Source organism: Siniperca chuatsi, linkage group LG2 (assembly GCF_020085105.1).
Source record: "Siniperca chuatsi isolate FFG_IHB_CAS linkage group LG2, ASM2008510v1, whole genome shotgun sequence".
NCBI classification, from domain to species: domain Eukaryota; kingdom Metazoa; phylum Chordata; class Actinopteri; order Centrarchiformes; family Sinipercidae; genus Siniperca; species Siniperca chuatsi.
The window spans coordinates 12,994,398-13,016,543 of NC_058043.1; the positions used below are offsets into that span (position 1 = coordinate 12,994,398).

The 22,146-nt window shown below is 38.4% G+C and overlaps 2 protein-coding genes across 6 annotated transcripts; one reads left to right on the plus strand and one right to left on the minus strand.

Moving 5' to 3' along the window:
• The first annotated feature begins 1,641 nt into the window (after positions 1-1,641).
• tarbp2 (TAR (HIV) RNA binding protein 2) lies at positions 1,642-9,112 on the plus strand. 3 transcript variants are annotated; one of them, XM_044169545.1, is made up of 7 exons: positions 1,642-1,796; positions 4,052-4,366; positions 4,585-4,654; positions 4,836-4,953; positions 5,278-5,423; positions 5,755-5,950; positions 7,110-9,112. In XM_044169545.1, exons 2-7 carry the CDS (start codon positions 4,062-4,064, stop codon positions 7,265-7,267), a joined length of 993 nt encoding a protein of 330 aa, XP_044025480.1. In that variant the 5' UTR covers positions 1,642-1,796; positions 4,052-4,061; the 3' UTR covers positions 7,268-9,112. The 3 variants fall into 3 exon arrangements, with proteins under 3 accessions (XP_044025480.1, XP_044025460.1, XP_044025471.1); XM_044169525.1 differs by lacking the exon at positions 1,642-1,796 and adding an exon at positions 2,383-2,630; XM_044169536.1 differs by lacking the exon at positions 1,642-1,796 and adding an exon at positions 2,388-2,630 and having other exon boundaries at positions 5,296-5,423.
• Positions 9,113-9,188: 76 nt separating this feature from the next.
• Positions 9,189-22,134, minus strand: tespa1 (thymocyte expressed, positive selection associated 1). 3 transcript variants are annotated; one of them, XM_044169465.1, is made up of 13 exons: positions 21,995-22,134; positions 18,193-18,510; positions 16,851-17,038; positions 16,462-16,504; positions 15,350-15,390; positions 14,531-14,584; positions 13,681-13,720; positions 13,103-13,153; positions 12,587-12,682; positions 12,116-12,324; positions 10,770-11,986; positions 10,026-10,113; positions 9,189-9,606 (listed from the first exon to the last, which is right to left on the minus strand). In XM_044169465.1, exons 3-13 carry the CDS (start codon positions 16,993-16,995, stop codon positions 9,515-9,517), a joined length of 2,076 nt encoding a protein of 691 aa, XP_044025400.1. In that variant the 5' UTR covers positions 16,996-17,038; positions 18,193-18,510; positions 21,995-22,134; the 3' UTR covers positions 9,189-9,514. The 3 variants fall into 3 exon arrangements, with proteins under 3 accessions (XP_044025400.1, XP_044025405.1, XP_044025390.1); XM_044169470.1 differs by lacking the exon at positions 21,995-22,134 and adding an exon at positions 17,161-17,223; XM_044169455.1 differs by lacking the exon at positions 21,995-22,134 and having other exon boundaries at positions 17,969-18,510.
• Positions 22,135-22,146: the final 12 nt, after the last annotated feature.

Genomic DNA, 22,146 nt, shown 5'->3' on the forward strand with positions numbered 1-22,146 from the left:
CGTTATATGTCAATAAATTCAGGCTTTCAACTGACAAATGAAGGCCCGCGAACAAAGCAAATTAATGCTGAAAGTATGAGTAATGAGTAAGAGGGGTATACTTTGGTCACAGATAAATCATAGTGCTTTGATTGTAGGTTTTGGAGTTCAAATGGGAGACAACTTTACTCATTGTCATGGCCAGTTCACTTTGTGTTGCACTTGGCAAAACGTGCTTATCCACACTGACACTGATGCCAGTGAATGAAGCCATCAGAGTCCAAGCTCTATTTCAACGGTGGCCAGCAGGGGTTTACGAGCAAACCATCATGGGATTAATTGTCGAGCCACGGAAATAAAGGAAATGATGGAAAGGTGGAAAATGGACTGAAAATTTTTATGGAAGTGCTGCTACATTAGTTGGGCAGGAGGTTCTGAACTTGTGGGTCCAAAGCATTTTAAGGGTCAGCATGACTCCTCTAGGTATTCACCAAGGCAAAGGGATCCAAACTAAGCAAAGAAACTTGGTCCGTAGTTTTATTCTATAATTAATTTCATTACCATCTTTTTTTGCTTGCCTATTATAAATAAATGCAACATTTTTACATCTCCACACTAGGGCTGCACAACTAACCAAGATATTATCGAAAACGCAATATGGCCAAGTGCAATATCCAAATCACAGAAGCTACAATTTTTTGATTATCTGTAAAATGTGAGACAAAACAGCATTAAGATGTAGTAGTGTAGTGCTGCAGAGATGCCTACAAATCTTGTTCTCCAGATGTAAGAAAACATGTTTGTTTGGCACAGACCCCAACAAATGTCACATCATCATGATTTTAATAGTTTTTTCAGTGAAAATGAAAATGATGATACAAAAATGATCATTTCCGCTAATCGTGAATCAGATTGCAATTGTAATATCACAATTATCGCAGTATGATATTTTTTTTACCATATCATACAGGCCTACTCCACACACAACACACATATTATTGTGTGCCTATTGTCTTTTTAACAGATTCTTACTTGTATTTCCTTTTGTCATTGTGTTGTATTTTGTTTTTACACTTTGTTGCACCACTTAGATAGATTAGCTATCTATCTAAGTGGTGCAACACAGTAAGATAGATACTTTATTGATCCTGAGGCATCCAGTATTTTATACAACACATACAAAACACCAATATACACAAGAATAGAAGAATAAAAACACAAGAATAAAAACACAGCAGTGAAGTGATAGTCTAGCCACCAGAACTACTACAGAAAGCTGTCACTATGATAGAGTACGATAGATTTGATTTGTATTTGACTGTTGATTAGACCTAGAGCTTTATATTTAATTTTTTGTACTGATTTTATTTAATTGTCGTGCTGAAATATCTTAATCATGACTTCCCCATGTAAAGCACCTTGTACCTTTGTTTTGAAAGGTGCTTTATGCATAAAGTTTGTTGTTATTATTTATTAGAGAGAGGTTATCTTTTTGAGTAGACACATCACAGTTAGTCCCTAATTTTTAGCTTTAGGATGGTCAGTCTATCACACTATTTCCTGTGTTTCCGTGTTGGTCTATAGTGGAGATGACAGGTGCCAGGCAACCCAAGCCCCCAAACTACTAACCAAGCCCCGATAGAGAGGCTTGTCAGACGGGCAGATCAGTGACTGACTGTCGCCCTCTTCTGGCTCCGTTTAGTTATTCCAGAGCCAGAATGCAATAAAAGAGCTGTCAAGCAAAACAGTTGCTCTCTCGACAATTACTTGCTCACACGCAGAACAAAACGAGGCAGAAACAACTAACATTTACTCAGGTACAGTTGGTACTGGCACTTAACTTGAGTAGTTACATTTTCTGATACTTTTTCATCCACTGCAGTTGTCCTGACAGTTGCAGTTTGAAGATTTAAGCTAGCTGGCTGGCTAGCTAGCTGCAAAAATAACGTTACACTTATAAAGTACGTTTCTTTTGCTTTTAATGCAGCAGTTCCTTCCTGCACTAACGTCAATAATGTTAAAACCTAGAACTTTTCCTTTTTGTATTAAGGTTTAATAAGTTAATTTTGCTGTGCTTGCTAGGGACGTGCATTATAACTTTATTTAATTCTATTGTATGCACAATTTTAAATGGACGAGTTCAACTTTTGATTATATATTTTTTACATTGTGGCAATGGTACTTCTTTCCACCACTGCAAACTATAACGTCTCCAGTGTGTTTAATGTAAGTAACTATGCACCTGTTTCTGTTGTTGTGATGAAACAATCGTCCATGAGGTCGCTGCACATAAATACCTGGATATTTGTACCTTTCTACCCGCGCGTTTTCCGGTGTTTAAAACGAACTAACCCAAAGCGTCTACGGACCAATGAGAATTCGAGTTTCGTGGGAATCCGTCTTACGTCATATTTGTGCTCCACAAGGGCTTCGCTGCATCTGTTGAAGCGAAAGGGAGAAAGGGGGATTCGTCTGCTCTTCATATGTCTTTGCCTCATCATCTGTGTGGGAAAATACCGTCAGATGAAAGCAAGTGTCTGTTTTGGTGGGGGGATTAACCATCCGAAACCGATCGGCTCTGTCTGCGTGAAATAGGGAATGAACGACGAGACAGCATCGGACAGCTGGAAGAGAAACTCCGGGTGCTCCAGGTGAAGCTGCACAGATGCTAAGCTAGCATAGCACAGTGGCTAGCGGGGGGCCAGTCTGATAATCACATCCTTTTATTAGTATATTTACTGTGTGTCTGCCACAACAGAGCTGCTGGTTTTAATTCTGGCTAACACACCGAGATTTTGTTTGTATAAACTTTACTCAGATAGCTTCAAAATAAGGCGCCAGATGTGTGACTGAAAGAGATAACTTACAGTTACCAACCTTAGTTTTCTGTCGTTGATTAAACTTACATCTAGACATTTATGTCCCATTTTGGTTCCGCGTATTAACTGTATTTACTGATTTGTTGGCTGGAGAGACCTGCAAGTGCTATTAAGGCATATGTAGACCACGTTTCAGCAACAAGAATAAACTTTATAACACACTCTAAATAATGTAATAATGTAATAGTGCACAGTCCCCTAATAGAGAACAAGCACAGACTTTAAGCAGTAAGCTGTTCTGATTATAGTTCATTCAGTACACCAAGCTAAAACTAATGCTGTTATTTAGCCTACCCTCATTGATATAAATGGGGTGGACAAAATAATAGAAATACCTGTCAGTGTAACAAAATACAATTCAGCAGCACCACAAACTGCTGCCTCCAAAATGACCATACAGTTGAATCAACGTCTCTCTAAAACAGATTAAACAAAAACTGAACATTATAACCTTCATGAATATGGGGTTTATTGCAGGACTGTTGTATTAGACTGCATTAGTTTTAGCTAGGTGTACCTAATAAACTGGCAATTGAGTGTTTATGCTACCATGCAGGTCTGACTGCTGCACGTACATTGCATCCCATGGTCTTGTATTTTTAGGAGTTTCTGTGGCTGTTTTTTCCTAACAGGACTGTTTTTCCATATGTTCTTATATATTGTAGCTTTTGGGATGAATGAAATAATCATACTTGAACAATTATAATTGTGTGAGTTCATCTAAAATCAGTCCTCATGGTATGTTATCATGCTGATAGTTTTACATTTCTAACTGAGCTGAGATTGCTGTTGGCACAATATAAAGGAGGTAAAGGGAATTTTAGTTTATGGTTACGTTCACAGTGAGTTTTATAGATTTGAGTAAGCTGGACATTGTGTTGGAAAGACAGTTGAGTTTTTCAAATAAAATTTTACAAGGCTGTGAGCATGTTTAATGCAGTTTGAAACAGAAATGTTTTCTATTGGGGCTTGGATATCCTAAAACCCTTTTGTAATTTGGGTGAAGCGATCCTTTAATTAAATAAATGTAAAAACGGTTATCATAGCTAACAAATGGACAAGAACATATTTCTCATGCAAATATCTGTAAAATGTTTCTGAAAATGTATGAATGACAAATTTCTAAAGCCCTCTGTAAATGAATCAACAGTTGCTTAAAAGTCCTTCTCATGCTGGGTTTTTCTTTTGTTTAGTATTGAGCAAATGCTGGCTGTGAATCCCGGAAAGACGCCCATCAGTCTGCTGCAGGAGTATGGAACGCGGATAGGCAAGACCCCAGTGTACGACCTGCTGAAGGCCGAGGGACAGGCCCACCAGCCCAACTTCACGTTCCGCGTCTCCGTCGGAGAGATCAGCTGCACCGGCCAAGGGCCCAGCAAGAAGGCAGCCAAGCACAAAGCAGCCGAGGCTGCTCTTAAGATGCTCAAGGGAGGCCTTGGAGGTCCCGCCGGAGTTGGTGTGGGAGTAGACGGGTTTATTGGGGTTGACGTGTCTACTGATGGAGACGGGTCAGTTTCATATTTATTTTTTTTAATTCTTTACACTGTCTCTGAAGTTAATGATATGTAGACAACCACATGTAGAGCCAGCATCAGCTGATGTCAGCCAATATGACATCTCAGTATGCTCTATGTCTTGTCAAAGCATTAAACAAATGTGAGGTAGAGGTCTGTGTGGTTTCATTACTTCCTCTTCTGTTTGTTTTTTTATCTCGTCTTCTGTACAGCTCCCAGTCAGAGATGAAGACCTCAGGCAGTTCTCAGCAGTCTGAATGTAACCCTGTAGGAGCTTTGCAGGTGAATAAACAAAGAGAACGACTGTAGTTTAAGGTTTTTATTTTGCTGTTTGACCATCTACTAATAAATCCTTTCATTGTTTAGTCACTCCTTCCAAGTTTTGTGTTATGAACAATATCAAACATTATAGTTGCATGCCTTTTGTTTTTAATAAGGATTTGTTTGTGTACTTCTCTGCCAGGAATTGGTGGTGCAGAAAGGATGGCGTTTGCCAGAGTATACTGTCACCCAGGAGTCTGGTCCAGCACACCGCAAAGAGTTCACCATGACGTGCAGAGTCGAGAGATTTGTCGAAATTGGTAAAATGCACGATGTTTCATTCTTAGAGATTGTGCTGTGTGTATTTACAGGTTTTGCCTCTGGCATGGATGATTTATGATACGTAGATTGCATGTACATGCAACATGTACACTGTCCTCATAAATACCATTAGGTTGGGCGTCGGTGATGGAACATTTAAGCACAGTTATGCCTCAAATAGACAGAAATATTAACGTCCCATGTAACAAGCTGTTTAATCTAAATTAAAGCAGATATCAAGCAAACTCTTTGGTTGCAAGTGAATATCAGTAAGTCATCGGTCAGTGGTCATTACTTGCGCAACATTACTAAACATTACTCAGTCTCCTGTTCCTCTCCAGGAAGTGGAACCTCAAAGAAGCTAGCCAAGAGAAACGCAGCAGCTAAGATGTTATCGCGTATACACGACGTCCCAGTAGACTTGAGGACCAGCAACGACGCTGACACAGAAGATGACACGTTCACCATGGTGAGAAATACATTTTATCTGTGTCTCTCTCCAGTCTATGAAGATCCTGCATCTTAAATAATTTGGCACATTACGGGAAAGGATGCGCAACACTCCATAACATGTAACTAAAACTAAAAACTAAAGTACTTGCTACATCCTAAATTTTGTTCCCTTTTAACACATTACATAGTGTTTAATAATGTCTGTCATTTCCAGTTGTTTGTTATAGAAGAAAGTTATGCCCCTGACACCCCATTACCCCCCTTTTTTTTCTTACTCATTAGTCTTGCTGGCAGATAATAATAGTGTTTATTAATGGCTCTGAACATCATCTCCCCTGCACACACAGCACATGGGAAGCAGAGCGGAGTCGGGCAAAAGCAAAGGCTTCAGCTGCACGTGGGACTCTCTGCGTAACTCTGCTGGGGAGAAGATCCTCCAGCTCCGCAGCCACCCTCTGGGCATGCCGTCTGACTCCAATTTCTGCTCTTTGCTGAGCGACCTGTCTGTCGAGCAGCGCTTTGACGTCAGTTACCTGGATCTAGGTGAGTTCACAAACATTAGAATAAATTACAATTGCATTCACTTCTGCTGAGCACCACATTCTGACCATAGTGGAAGCTTAAGAGGAGTTTAATATTAAAAGGTTTCAAAAGGACATCACTGGCTACATGCATGAAGAGCTGCATTTTAGTTTGGAGCATGTAGATAGATTTTTTTTGTTCTCTTACTGCTTTCACATCTGGCTTACACCATTTGCACAAACTAAGACTGTTACAGCATTGTGGGTACGTTTTGATGGCAGCATACCACAAAACAAATGGCATGCCGTGTGGTTATTATTACTGTCATCAGATATGGAGGAAGTAGCCTGCAGCTGCAACTGTCGTCACAGTTTAGTGCTGGCGAACCGTTTTATATGTGGACAGTACTTCACATAGATTAATAAATTCCACTTATATCGAGTACTAATACCAAACATTTGATGGTTACAGATTCATAGAGTTGCTTGTTTTCTCAGTTTTGTATCACAATCAGCTTTATTGGCCAACTATGTGTACACATACAAGGAATTTGATTCCAGTTTTTCATTGCTCTCAATGTTACACGCAGTTCCATGAACAATTTATAGGAAGACAGACATAGACATACAGCTAAAATCAAGGACAACAAAGTTGAACAAAGATAGGATACTAAAGATACTATGTACATACAAGTAGGTGGGGAAAAAATATTATGAAATGATAATTGTATTAATTTATATGAAAATAATCAGTAGTTGCAGAGTATTACATTTTCGAACATTAAAAAAAATGACCATAACTGAAGTATAGCTGGTATCTGGGTTACTTCATGCATATAAATGTAGTCACTGACACATTTATGGTAAGAGAGAGTATGAAAAAGGGTCATAACTGTCAAATTCCTTATCAGGTTTATAATGGAGATTATATCTGTCAGTGAAATGCCACTGAGATATACTGTAGTGGAGGGTGAGACACATCATCGTCGACATCGAGAATGATGTCTTTAAATTTCCAGAGACTTTTCCAAAGCAGCAAAGATGGTCGAAATATCATCTGTTTTATAGTCAAAATCTTGCTGAATTCTGCTTTTAAAGCAAACAGTAAACAAAACAAAATCAGTGTTTAAAAAAACAAACACTTTGACGTTTTTTAACAGTCTTGTTCTTTCTTGTTTCAGAAGAGCGCAGTCTGAGCGGCCTGTGCCAGTGTCTAGTGGAGCTGTCCACACAGCCAATCACGGTGTGCCACGGCTTTGCACCAAGCATAGATGCTGCTCGAGCCAATGCAGCCCACAATGCACTGCAGTACCTCAAAATCATGGCTGGAGGGAAGTGATGTCATCTTCCTCCTCACAGACTCGAACTCGCAGCTACACAGTGCCAGGATGAATTTCCACTTTGGACGAAGGATGCACTTTTGTGATGAATTCAAATAACATGAATTACCTCAAATTTGGAAAAAGAGACTTTTTCTGTCTCCAAATTAACCCCTGGAGCCCTTTTTTGATCACATCTATTTCTTATTGTTGCCAATGAAGATTTAGTTGCCCAAGAACTCATGTACCCCTCTCTTTGACATTTTGCATATCTTTCAAATATTATTTTAAAATGCATTTTCAGTTTTTGTTTGCTCAACATCCATACACAGCACTGTATTTTCCTAAGATCTAAAGTTTAGAAAGTCTTTATCTGAAATCATAAATGGTGCTCTTGCAGTGAGTTCCCAAATAACTGCAGACACATTCTGCAAAAGGTTAAAGGGGTTTGTAGAAATTGGGCTATGGAATCACCAGTCATTGGTGCTTCGTTTAATTCCCGTTCACATGGATGAACGTAAGAAAAAAATTTCCAGCCATGTGCCAAAACGTGGAGAGAAAAGGACTCTGCTGAATTGATATCAGAGGATAATTTTAAAAGACTGCCCTGTTTTCAGATGAGCTTGTATGAGTATTGAAAATGTGGCTTTTTGTTATATATTAATTAGTCAGTTGAAAATCACCATGTTATCTTTGTTTTACATTATGAACTCAAATAAGGTTTAAAATGTTGGAAATGAACCCATCTCATCATGTTGCTCATGGGCGTTCCCAAAGTAGAAATTGTGAGAAGGAAAATTATATGAATTGTCGAATATATGAATGTCCTTGTAATGTGTGCAGTTTTGCCCCTTTTATAGACTTCCTTGCAAGCATTGGGCTTATCTTGATGGCTTTCAGAGCATTTTAGGAACTTTCAACATGCTCTTTTTTAATTGTGCGGATAATTAAAAAATATTCTACAACATTACAATTAAATTTAAAATCTACTTTTTTTGGTCCCATTTACTCCTGAATGTGCAGACAACATTGTGAAGTGTAATTGTCACAGCTTTAAAATTTACCACTTTTTCTTTTAGCACACAGTTTTTGCTTGAGGAGCTCTATAAATCCATTTCAGTGTAAAACAAAGACAAGCTTCTGATTAGGGTGAAAGAGGACAACATACTGCGAGTCTTGTGATGAAGCACTGTTCTCGTTATAATCATTAAACACGCTAAAACCTTACTTTTGACTTTCAGTATCATAGACAAACAAAGCTACCACATATTCTTATGTGGAGTTTAAATGTTATACCTTAAAAATATTTTTGTGCTCATTATGCCCAATATTGTCTCATGTCAATGTGACTGTGATTCTTGTAATGATGTTAGAAAATTGATGGCGGTGATTTTCCAGATTATGTTCTCCAACTACCTGTTGTGTCTTGGTGTAAAGATTCATTACCACCTACCTTACTGTGTTTGCATATCGGTTAATGTACTGCCTTGAATTCAGCTGACGTAAGAATTGAAAATAGTAGACCGTTTGCATTACTTGAAAAAAATAATGTCCTTTGCACAATGCAGGCCAACCAAGTTTCTGTACATCTACTCCCACTGGTACAAAGTACAGTGTGTTTGATGTAACCATATTCTGTTGTTTTTTTCTGATTACTGAAATAAGGAACTTAACTACTGGTTTTTAGTGAATTTTAGGTGCTGACTCATTGACATCAATGCTGACATCAATGCATTTGAGATAGACTTCTTTGTTGTGGTAGTAGAAAATGTTGCCCAGTTTTAGAAAACAATGAACCAAAGTGTGAGCTCCATATGAAATTGACTTTGTTTCCAATAAAACATTTTTATACATTTTACTGCCAACTGTTGTTGTTGTAACTTGAACATTCTCTAATTCCCAATTGAATTATCATTCTAATAAAATATGATCCACACAGTATTTCATCAAGACCTTTGAACAGTTTTTTATGTTGATGTATTTACAATATTCTGTATTCAGTACGAGCACTGGGGAGAAACTTATTGCTTTGCATGTCTGGACCTTTTCTTATTGGATAAAAAGCTTCTAAAGTGTAAGGCCTCTGAAAGTTTCACATGGGACCAAGTCTCTGACAGTACCATATCTTAATCTTTTGGGCCTGTTTGACTGGATGCACTTTCCAAATCCTTAGTTGTAGAAACTCCAGTGCAGAAAAAAAGTCAGAAGTGACACAAGTGAGAAGACACTACTTTGAACATTGTTTCTATGGAGTTCTGGGTTTTCTGTCATCTGCTATGTGTGTTTGATGAGGGGCTGACTTCTTCGTCTGCATAGCCACTGCTGTCTGACTGCATGCTGTCGCCCCGGACCACTTCACCTACACAAGGACACAAACACAGTCAGGCAACAACTCCATGCACCGTATTCCACTGCACAAATGCAGCTGCAGTCTGACCTGAATAGACACACATAAAATATGTTCCCAGTAACACCTTTCTACAAACATCCTTGTGTAATTGCTGAGCGAAAGCATTTTGGTCACAGCAGCTGTCACAGCGTTAACTGACAATACCCTTTTCTTCAAGCATTTATAACCATTTGAACTGGGTGAATGCTGTTTTTGTTGTGAATGGGACCACACGAATTTCCATTCAGTATATTAGAAACAGCTATTTTGAAATTACAACCAGTCATGTTCCTGTAAAATATGACTGCAGTGTAGCAATGCAACAGTTTTAACTACTGCCTATGCTCATGCAAAAAATGTCACACAAATAAAATATAAATATACTATACCTTTGTATTGACATTTTTGTTTGGACAATGGGGAGGTTATTGTTCTTGTTTCTGATTGTCCAAAATCTTCCTCTCCTGCACTATGCACCTATGGAGACAAAAGGTATGCAGTTTATATTATATACTGTATGTCTGTTTTGACTCTTAGGAATATAATTAGGAAACAATATCATTAAAAATTATGATTAGGGCTGAACAATGTGTTGTTCCATCCATCCAGTGGTATCAGTAGTTCATGTTTCATTTCTAATCTTAAAGACAAACAATCTAATCCATCTGATAAATAACATACTGTCCTTTAGCCTGATCTAATCACATTGTGTTTACTGGTTTTGCAAGGATGCTTTGCCCGCATGATGAATGACTAATCAAAATCATTCTGAGAGTGAACTGTTCTTCTTTTAGAGTTCTTCTTTTAGAGTGAGTAAGTTTGTAATTAGTATCATCATGATCATGGACTTTAACCTGGATTGATGGGTGAGTATTTAATTAAATTACCATGTTGAGTCAACCAGAAAATATATTTGTCTTACTTTCTGTAAAATCAACCAAATCATGGCTTATGTGATTAATTATTTCCAAATGGAGCTACAGAAAATTACACATACAATATCTGGAGACATTTTGTAACTTGCAATTTATACTGTAAAAAACAAAAATATCTTAATGTTATTTTTTCCACCATCGCTTAGCCCTACATTCAATACATACTGCACATGTGCAGTACTACTGTGACTACCATACCTCTTCCAGCTCAAAGGAGTTAACCTGTTGCAGGTTTTTGGAGACGTTCCCCAGGTCCTGATGTGTCAGTGGATTGAGGTACTGGATTTTCCCCTCATTAAATGACTCCTCACATGTCTGGACAGTTGGGACAGTTGAAGTATGACTGGAATCTGGTGCATTCAAGGAACAGGAAGAGACATCGTTCTCATACCAGCCAGTCACAGTGATGCAGCACTGGGTGGAGCTACCATTGGGGGCCAGGACAGGAAGGGATCTGAATGCATCCAGCTGTCTGGCTTCCCCTGAAGATGCAACGTCTCCTGTGTGTGAGTCCTCGTCAGGCTCAGTGATATCAGTTGGTATATGGGGTTTATGTGATCCAGAACAGGGTCTATCTTTGCTTTCTGTCTCAGAGGAGATAAGAGGTAAAGTGTTTGTTTTCAGACTGTGTGTGTAGAAAGGCGCCTGGTGTACACTCTCGATTATCTGTGGGCAGATTAGATCATACGTAACCTTGGCAACTGGTTTCAGATCAGCAGTCCTTGTGTCACTTTGAGTTGAACATGAGTCCAGGTCTGGCTGACATGAAAGAAACCGATAATCTGTTTCTATCACAGTTTCTCCTGACAATGATGACGCAAGAGATGTTCTTACACTGTAAATCCTGCTGTCAAGGTCTGCTGCCTTGATGCTGTTTTCATCAGCATCAACATTAGTTTGTTTGCTGCCCTGCATCTCCTTATGACAGATTTTATTTCCATTTTGAAGAGTCTCTGTGTCAGCCACGGTCTGCTGTGTTTGCTCCTCTTTCCCGCTGATACAGGATTTATAATCATCCTTGACCAGCTCAACATCCCCAGCTGAATTACTCCTATTATACTCCCCCAAATCCAGTTTCCTGGTAGTCCCACACTTAACTTTCTCCAGGACTATATCCACAACATCAGGGAGGCTGGACCTTTTGTGGGGTGAGGGCTGCGGAGAGGTGGAGTCTGACCCACGAGGAGAGCCTGTGTAGAGACACATCTTGGAGACGGTGTCCTTTAGCCTCTCCACCGGAGAACGTGGCTCGCTGCGGACGCTGCTCCTGAAGCGTTCGATCCTCTCCACGGGAGATGAAGAGAAGGTGAACTCTGGCGTAGCCAATTTCTGTAGAGGAGTGCGGGACACGTGAGAGTAGAGGGAGTAGAAAGCGTTGGCCATTGCCGTGAGTACTTGCACTTGTCTGAAACGACCTGTGGAAAGAATAAAATGTAAATCAATAAAGGTAACATGGATCTCATTTCAAACGTCAAACTATATTATACAATTCACATGACAAAGACAACCTACAACAGAGTGGTTTAATAACTCCATAGTCTTACTAGCAAGAGAGAGGCTGGGGTCTTCCTCTCGTATCCGCCGTAGCTGCGAGTCCAGGAAGAGGCGGAAATTGATGCCCTGTGCCAGAGAGGGGAAGGTGAAGAAGCGAGGAGGAATGCGAACGGTAACCTGTGGCTCTTCGCAGCCGAAACCCAGCTCGTACAGCGTCTCCTCTGCATCCTCCGAACACAATTGCAGGATTTCCGATACACTGCCGTGCATGTGAGAAAAAAGTTTTTTTTCCTGTTAAAGGGTTTTTAAAAGCCCAATGAGGCAAATTTGTGAGTTACAAAGTGCTTTACAAAATAATGAAACATGGGACCAATAAATACAAATGAAAACAATAAATAAAGAAGAAAAAGGGATTAATAGAATAAAAACAGTATATATTATTCAGGTAAAACCAAGCCAGAAAAAGAGAAATTACACCGGTTTGGAAAACTACAGAATAATAAACCTTTAAAAAGCCTCACCTTGATGTAGTTTTACAGGTGGAGGAGGAGAGGCAGCTGGAGGCCATGCTGTGGCCCAAGTTCAGTGATGGTAGACATAGTGCCTGACGAGGGGTACTGTGGACAAGACATGTGAAAAGTTATAATGCGTATGACCAACAAATTAGTTGTGGAAGAAACATACACTAATCTTAAATATTAATCGTAGAAAAGGTTTCAATCGTAGTCATCTGGTCTGAGAACTCAGAAATTTAAGCTACTCCGTGTTACTTAAGCCCCGCCCCACCTCTGCTGTTTACCCTGCCTAGACCATTTTTCACAATTGAGAATGACTTCTGGATGGAAGCCGAAAAGTCTTGATTCTGAAAACAGTGTCCAGATGACTACGATTGAAACCTTTTCTATGATGGAACATTCCTGGACGAATGAGGGACTACACCGTCTTTAAATATTAATCTTAATAATAACGTAAAACCTATAGTAGTTACGCTTCAGAATTAGATTTACATTTACACAAGGAAGAGGTTGACCACTGACCTGCTGATGGGTCTGCTGTGACCTTGTTTGGAGGAAGGATGTCGTGTGAAGCTTCACGGTCAATGAGGAAAAGAAGAAGCATAACAACAGTCCATTCTTTTAGGTTTCTTTAGTATTCATTTAGTAAGTTCAGAAAGTCAAATGTGTTCAAATATTCTTTCAGAACTAAAAAAGCGTCCACATAGTGGACCATACTTGAGCCTACAATCAAGTGATAAATGAGTGTTATCTCATTCACACCTCAAAAGAAACAGCCTCAGTGTGCAGGGATGTAACCACCAGACTGCTGGAATTAGGTGTGGTGGGGTGTGGGAGTTAAATTGAACATGCATTTTGGACTGGAAGTGTAGTTCATAAGCCTCTAGATCTGACTAAAACATGAGAAACATCAAAGACAGTTCATATCTCTCCTAAATGAATTGTGTTCTTGTGCGGAAAACAGGAAATGGAGTTAAAAATACAGAATGACCCCTGTCAGTATAATGATTACAGCAACGTGGATTCATTCGAACTAATATTCACTAATTCAGTGCAGTAACATTCTTCGTTTCTTATATAAGATTACAGTTGCTGCTCACCCAGCTTCAAATGTAGTTTTTCCGCCATTTAACACAGAAGCTGAAACAAAGAAGAAGAAGAAGAACACGTTGATTTGCATCTGAATGTCGGTTTCACGGTTTATTTGCAAACTTGTGGCCATACAAATACTGTATGTGTCTGTGTGAACGTGTTACCCTAGTGAAATTTGGATTAACACCACAGCACTTTCAGGCGTACACTCATTATCATGTTGACTGAAGCTGTCATACAGCTGCTGAAGTAATGAAAACCTTAAACTTAAAACATAAACTGATACAGAGGGTTTAATGTTACAGATTAGTTTTTTATCAAAAGACATTTCTTAAACTTGAAGGCACTAAGCGATGAAATTAAAGGCATTATGCAATTCTTTACCCTGCTGTTACATCCAAACATATTAGCCTTACCACTTAAATTGTAAAATAATTTGATGTTTTAGCCTTACGATGACAATTATATTACTTTCTTTTCTGATGTAAATACTGTATGTGTGGCTCTGATAAGGATGTATATGTGTAAGTGTAGTTACATTTCAAATAAGAAACAGAAATCTTTTAATGAATTATTAACTTTTGAGGTTTTAACAAAAAAAGAACTTCCTCCCCTACACTTCCCCTTCTCAGAAAATATGCTTCTTGGCAGAGGTACAGTGATAGTGCAAAACACTGGACATCTCTGTGAGATATTACAGTTAATATGCACAAATGGGTCAGTCTCTGCGTCTTTGTCGCCACTATTACAAACAAAACAAAAATAAGCTTGCTGAACATTCATGACGCACACCTCATTTTCCTACATGGACATTTCCTGCTTTGTTAGTTTCTTGTGTGTGTGTGTGTGTATACTTACCATCAGCACCAAGACTCAGCTCATCGTCAAAGTTGTTGGCTTTCAGCACAGACTCTAAAGAAAAGACCCACAGTCAATGATTTGAGTCATTTCATAGGTAGGCGCACATTATATCTTAATTTTTTTTTAATTGTCCACTTTGAGGTGTATTTCCATTTCATGCAACTTTATACTTCTAATCCACCAAAATTCAGAGGGAAATATTGTACTTCTTACTCCACTATATTTATATGACAGCTTTATTTACTAGTTACTTTATAGATTAAGATTTTACATACAAAACATACAATGAGTTTATCAAATATGATGCACTGTTATAGGTTAAACTACTCAACAGTATATTAAATAATTCAAATTAGCTCCACCTTGGCCAGCTACAACAGTAAAATGCTGCTAATAATCCAATAACATAATGTGCAATATTATAACACTCACAGGGGCCATTTATTCTGAATTCTAGTATTTTTACTTTTGATACTTTAAGTACACTTTACTGATAATACCTACATACTTTTATTCAAGTTACATTTTCAATGCAGGACTGTTACTTCATTGTAATGGAGTATTTTTATACTGCAGTAATGCTACTTTTACTTAAGTAAAGGATGTGGATACCTCCTCCACCACTGCTGGTGTGTATGGACAAGGTTTGAGACTAAAGAAAAGTGTTTTTTTTCTATTGTACACATTCAGGTTAATGTGCATTTACTACATGCACAGTAAATAAATATGCTTAGTGCATCACATATTTCAAAACTGATACATTGTTAGATGGTACATTGTTATTTATGACAAGACTTTGTTTCAGTTCAGACTCACCAAAACTCAGATGACCAGTGTTTTCTGAGTGTGCCTGCGGCCTGTAAGATATATCCCAATATTTAATGCATAAATACACACACACACACACACACACACACACATACAGTCTATCCAGCCAGTGTCATTTGCATGCTTCTTCTATCAAATAAGCGATTGCATTTGCATAGATAGCCTCATCTGGAGTATAATAGCAGCCTACCTACAGTACATGCTTAGATCTATTCCCTGATCAGCTCTCAACAGGCTGCTGAAGCCTGTCAACTTCCTCTTGTAGAAATGTTCACATGCTGAGCAGCATTAAGGACAACACCTCCAAACCGATCTGGTCATTTTCATGTTGGGTTCTCAGAATGCATAAACCATCACGCCACTCCTTTTACTGTATTCTTTCTCAGCGTTAGGAGCCATTTAGATGCTGACACTCTGTATTAGAACATCACTGACTACCACCAGTGCAGCTTTCTTTTCGATAACTGAATTACGCGACATTAAATAATGTCTGTGTGTGCTGACCTCCTTCCTCCAATCAGTTTCATAAGAGGAAGAGGGACATGTTATTTCCTTCTAGTTCTATAATTATTTTACTCTACACGGCAAGGAAATTTTGAAAAAGCCAAAGGGCTCAAGTTGTGTGCTTTCTTGGTGAAATGGCGTCCGGACTGGAAGACTTGTTGAACTGTCTGCATCTACATCCTGACAGTAATATATATATATATTTTTTTACCATAATCAACATTGCCTCATAAAGCTGTCTGCATGCATGTCATGGTCTAGACAGCTTTCTGTTGTGTCATTGAACACTGGCAGATCTCCTGAGGACATAATTTGCCAATTCTGTAAAAGTCAATTCAGAGCACTCTCACATTTTGGTTTTGAATAACTAAAATAAGCTTATTTTTTCCAATGGAACTATTTAAAAAAAAAAACATCATCTAAGGCTATTGTGGCAAAAATACTGTGGCTACCCTACCGCACAGTCTTCCTGGAACACCTGGCCTCAGAGAGTTTCACTTTCTACTTATTGTTTATTAAACCCGTTTCCAGTGACTGACACATTGTCCTTCAGAGCCTGCTCAAAAAATATCAACTTACAAAAAAAGCTGACTCACCCACAACCCTGGAGCCAGTTCTCAATCTTTCCTGTGAAGCATCCTGTGGAAATCACACTTAGCTTTATGAGTAATCCTCATAAAATAAACAACTCTTTGTGCTCTTTTACTCTATTTAAAAGTTGTCTTTTTTAACAAACATGCACACTGTAAATACTAACATTGGACATTCTGTCCGTATTCTGTTATGAAAAAGTGGAAGCACTGATTGTATTAAGGTAATACTAAATCGTTTGCTATTTCTAAAAGAAGTTTTTAGCTGTATCACTTTTCAGCTGGGCCATTTCTTTTATATTATGTATTTGTAATGAACATATCAAACATAAACTGTAGATACTGGAGAGATATGTGTGGTGGAATCCTTCAAACTCTCCTGAGTTTAGACTTACCGTCAGAAAAGACATCATCGTCTGCTATAGAGGCAGAGGGGAGGTTGCAGGGCGGCCCATCAGGGTCCAGTTCCTCCAGAGTGAGCCACTGCCGGTGGCTGTTGATCCACGCTCGCCGCCTCACTGTGGACGACGGGCTCTCCATCACCTCAGTTCACAGATAGCCGGGGAACATGGTGGGGTTGAAGCTACGGGGGCACGAGGATGATGACATATAGTCAACTGAAGTTTGGGTTAAAAGGCTGAGGCCGACAACATTTTACACTAAAGTTGAGCTTTTTATACCACAGATTATTAACAGGATGCTTACTCATAACTTGCAGTTCTTTGGAAAGTTGGACGAGCCTTTGAAACAGTAGACTATGGTGTGACACTAAAACAGGTTATTTACATTATTTTACATAGATTAGCCTCCACCTCAATGATAGAAGAATCACTCCATTACTACTTTTAAATGGATATTTTCCCATCTATAAACATTACTGAACAATTGATAAAGTGCAAAGGCCTTTTCATATAGACATATTTCTATGGGTGACATTCACTGACCCAGTAAAACTTGATCAAAAGCCAAATATCAGTCTAACTATTCTAAACTAAACTAAATCAAACTATAACAAAGAGCACGACTACACTGCATCAAGTTCAGGTTCAAGGTCAAGTTTAAGATAATATAATATATATATATATAATAAAATCAAATAGTATTTCTTAAGAAAAAAAAGCCAGACAAAACATGAAAGCACCAAGAAGAAGACATTACATTTCTGAAGTGTATCGGTGCATGAAAACCCTGGTGCAATAAAATATCTGAGTACATTCAAATAAAGTGCATACAGCAGAGATAAAGGATGATTTACATAGTGGCTATAGAAAATGATGTAAGGATGTAAGTAAAGGAGGGCAGACATATAAACACAGAGTGACAAACAGATCCATCCAAAACCAATTTAAATTAAAACCTGCAAGGGATAGGCTACAGTTTAATAAATGCTTATGTGAACGTCCTAACTGATTAACATATGAGCCCAACCAGCCAAAAATACAGTTTTGATTAATAGAAAACATGCAGCATATATAAATGATTTATACTGATTATGATTAGAAAGAGAATATACCTCTTTGAAAATACAGATGAATGTTTCAGTCTTTTGTATAATGTCATCCATCTATGAAATAAGATTTTCTTCATAACCAGCGATGAAAAGGTGTAGCCTGTAGCCCACAGTTTGTGTTTATTTATTAGGTTTTTAGCAGAATGAAGTAGGCCTCCTCGAAGTTTTCCAAACTCATATTCAAACAAAATAGCGAATAAAACTGTCAAACGAAAAACAGCTTTTACCTTGATCGACGCAGGTTTCAGTTCTGTCGGCGGCGCTCTTTCTCTCGCTTCCTGTTGTCGCAGGCTGAGGTGTCTAAAACCTATCTGCAAACTCTCAAACTGCATCCAGCTCGCTCTTGTTTTCAATGATTCATTCACGATTAAGAGTTTCTGGTCATTTCCTCTGAAGCATGTCAGCTAGCCTACACGCGCGGTTGAATGTCAGCACAGAGGATCATCACAGAGGCTGGAGTTTGAGCAGACTGTAGGAAGTGACTTTGCATCTCATGTTCTTAAGTACAACCGTTTTATCAGCGTGGGCCGCAGCTGCGACACATCCTGCAGAAACACAAGCAGACGACTCCAACAGGTTTTTGGAAATGTCAAAGATAAGGGTTGATATGCAACAGAAATGATTAGAATCTTAATAATAACGTCATTCGCAAGATAGGCAAACTATGACCAAGATACTGCAGAGCAACTCCAAAAATGACACAAATAAGTTTCTTTTTGTAAAATTACGAATTTCTAGTCCATTCAAGGCCATGTTCTAAACAGCCTTTTAATTTGGAGTTGCCTATGTGAAAACAATGTGGCATTATCACATCATGAAATGCTGCAGCTGACAATCATAACACAAATTCACTAATCACTAACTAACTTTCACAGAAACTTTTCGGCACCATTTTCACCAAGTCACACGTTATAAAGAGAACATTATAAGAAACTAATGAATCATTTACTAATGCTTTATAGATCAGTTATAAACCTTCACCATCACACACTGTCTCTTAACTTCATCGTGAAGTTTCCTCCAATGGACAGTTTGACCTCTTGAGGGCATCTGGAACACCATTTATTCATGAACAACTTATTAATATGACAAGTGCACTTTTGGATATTGAAACTTCCCTTTCTCAATGACTTATTAACATTTATAATTACAGATGACTTTCTAAATGTTACTGATGGCTTCACCTCTATTAGCCTAATGATTTATTAACATTTATAACTGATTTAGACTTGATGGTTTATTACCTTTTGTTAATGACTTACTATAATAACAGCTTGTTAGAAAGTGAGAAACTCTTGACACCTCATGACTATTAATAATGGTGTGTCTGGGGCATGTACACAGTCCCATGTATTGGCTTTTGTTTTCTCTTGCCTCTGAAGGTAATGTAAGTAGTGTCTAGTAAGACCATGACACTTGAATAAACAAATATTAATTCATATAAAAAAAAAAAACTTTGTCCTTCACCCTCCGCGGGTGGTCTCATCCTTCAAGCTCGGGTCCTCTACCAGAGGCCTGGGAGCTTGAGGGTTCTGCGCAGTATCTTTGCTGTTCCTAGTACTGCACTTTTCTGGACCAAGATGTCTGCTGTTCTTCCAGGGATCTGCTGTAGCCACTCCTCCAGTTTGGGGGTCACTGCCCCGAGTGCTCCGATGACCACGGGCACCACTGTCGCCTTCACCTTCCAGGCCTTCTCCAGCTTTTCTCTGAGCCCTTGGTATTTCTCTAGTTTCTCATGTTCCTTTTTCCTGATGTTGCCATCACTTGGTATTGCCACGTCAACCACAACAACTTTCCTCTGCTGTTTGTCAACCACCACGATGTCTGGTTGGTTCGCCATTACCATTCTGTCAGTCTGGATCTGGAAGTCCCACAGGATCTTGGCTCGGTCATTCTCTACCACCTTTGGAGGTGTTTCCCACTTTGACCTCGGGGTTTCCAGTCCATACTCAGTGCAGATGTTCCTGTACACTATGCCAGCTACTTGGTTATGGCACAGCCTACACCTTGGGTCTTGTCTGGTGTGGTAGATCTGGGCCTCCTATATATATATATATATATATATATATATATATATATATATATATATATATATATATATATATATATATATATATATATATATATATATATATATATATATATATATATACATACATATATATATACATACATATATATACATATATACATATATACATATATATATATATATATATATATATATATATATATATATATACATATACATATATACATATATATATATATATATATATATATATATATATATATATATATATATATATATATATATATATATATATATATATATATATATATATATATATATATATATATATATACATATATACATATATATATATATATATATATATACATATATACACATATATACATATATATATGTATATATGTCATGCAACAGTATGATTTTTGATGAAAGCTATTTATGCAAAAACCTTTTCCTTCTTTAACAGAGGTAAAACAAAAATGGTAGACTACAGATTTACGCTTTTTACATGCCCAAGGAATTTAGTGGAGAAATGGAAAGGAACTAAAGGAAAGTAGTAGGAAGTAACTAAGTGCATTCACACACCCACTTCATGTACATAAAGTCATCTTTACCCATTCAGTATGTTTTCCTTTGCAGAACAATTGACTTGTATATAGACACTGTATGTTGTTGGTCATTGTTGCTTTTTTATATATACATCTATCTCTCGTGTACTTGTATGTACATTATAGTTCTATGTTTATTTTTACATATATTTGTTCAGCTTTGTTGTCTTCGTTTGTGGCTGTATTTCTATTTCTATCTTCCTGCTCTGCATTCTGCTGCATGAGTAGGCTACTTATACTTTTGATAATTTTAGTACATTATTTAATACATTACAGTATTTACAATGTGATATTGCTACTTTTACTTAAGTAAAGGATCTAAATACTTAATCGATTGCTAAATGGAGTCAGTGCATGGTGCACTGGCAGCCAGATGCTGTATAATGAAACAATACATTGTTAGACCTGTCTGGGTGTGCTTTTGTGTGGAGGCGGTTATTGAAATAAATAAGATAAATCGTTGTATAAATGACTAACTGAAGTGACATCAGAGTATATGACTTCAGACAGAGTTGGGTGGATGCAGGCTTGGCCTGAGGATGGACTCCACCCTCTGTCCTGTTTACATGGGCACATGTGCTGCTTCACTGACAGCCCCCTCGCACACCCCAATAATAAAATCCCTCCCACAAGCGAGCCATTTTCTCCTCCCAGCGCGGTTACAGCCAGTGTTTGAGTGTGATGGGGTCTCTTCTCCTCCACCCTGACTGACTCCTCCCGCCTCCTTGCTGTTTTCCAGCCCACAGGGCGCCACCAGGGAGTGGCCAGTGGCCACGGAGGCAAGACTTAAATGCCCAGTTTGCCTTCCCCCTTCCCCACCTTCGTGTTCAAAGCAAGAGATGAGCCGTGACATCCTTACTCTGATGAATGATAAGAAAACATAACAGACGGAGTAAGGGCAAATAGCAATGTTTACGGGAACATATTTACCCATGGCGCCTTTTAGGCGGAAAACGGATAACCCAACGTCAATCATACTCAGCGGTACAACCTACCTTGCTTGGTCCCGCCCAATTCTCCGCCTTTGGCCCAATTACATTGGCTAGTTTGTTCTCGTTGGTAGAAACGGCCCTTTCCATTGGAAGAAAGCAGCAAGCCTTCGCAAGTAGCTCTAAGAGGGGTACGCTTCTTTTAGCTACTGGGATAGTGCGATAGTACCGTCACCAGATGCCAAAACACATAGACACAACACAACGTCCCATCTTTTTTTATACCATTACAGAATGTTGCTAACGTTAATACGGTTTGGACATGTGGTTTGCTATTCTGACTGGCGGATTTTGCGACAGTGTTTAAACCTAAACGTCAGTAGGCCTGTAACAAATAAAGTTGAACGATAACGTTTTTAAATGTGGTTTTGCTTAAAAACCTTGATGAATTAAATACCTTCTTAACGTAAATTCCATCCGCTGATGAGGATTGTGAGATGCGGTTGAAAGCCCGGAAAATCTAGTAAGTGGGCCTTGAGTAAAGATTATTTTGTCAAACTATAATGTCGACGTTTTAAATTAAACTGCGTAAAAGCTATTTGCTGGTCA

Excerpts from the sequence above, each read along its gene's own strand:
- tespa1 (XM_044169465.1), bottom strand. The coding sequence starts at position 16,995 with ATGGAGAGCCCGTCGTCCACAGTGAGGCGGCGAGCGTGGATCAACAGC. Across the intron at positions 14,585-15,349 it reads CACTGGTCATCTGAGTTTTG|AGTCTGTGCTGAAAGCCAAC; the intron begins GTGAGTCTGAAC and ends TCTTTTCTTTAG. Across the intron at positions 12,683-13,102 it reads CACAGCAGACCCATCAGCAG|TACCCCTCGTCAGGCACTAT; the intron begins GTCAGTGGTCAA and ends TCTTGTCCACAG.
- tarbp2 (XM_044169525.1), top strand. The coding sequence starts at position 2,578 with ATGAACGACGAGACAGCATCGGACAGCTGGAAGAGAAACTCCGGGTGC. Across the intron at positions 4,655-4,835 it reads ACCCTGTAGGAGCTTTGCAG|GAATTGGTGGTGCAGAAAGG; the intron begins GTGAATAAACAA and ends CTTCTCTGCCAG. Across the intron at positions 4,954-5,277 it reads CGAGAGATTTGTCGAAATTG|TCTCCTGTTCCTCTCCAGGA; the intron begins GTAAAATGCACG and ends AACATTACTCAG.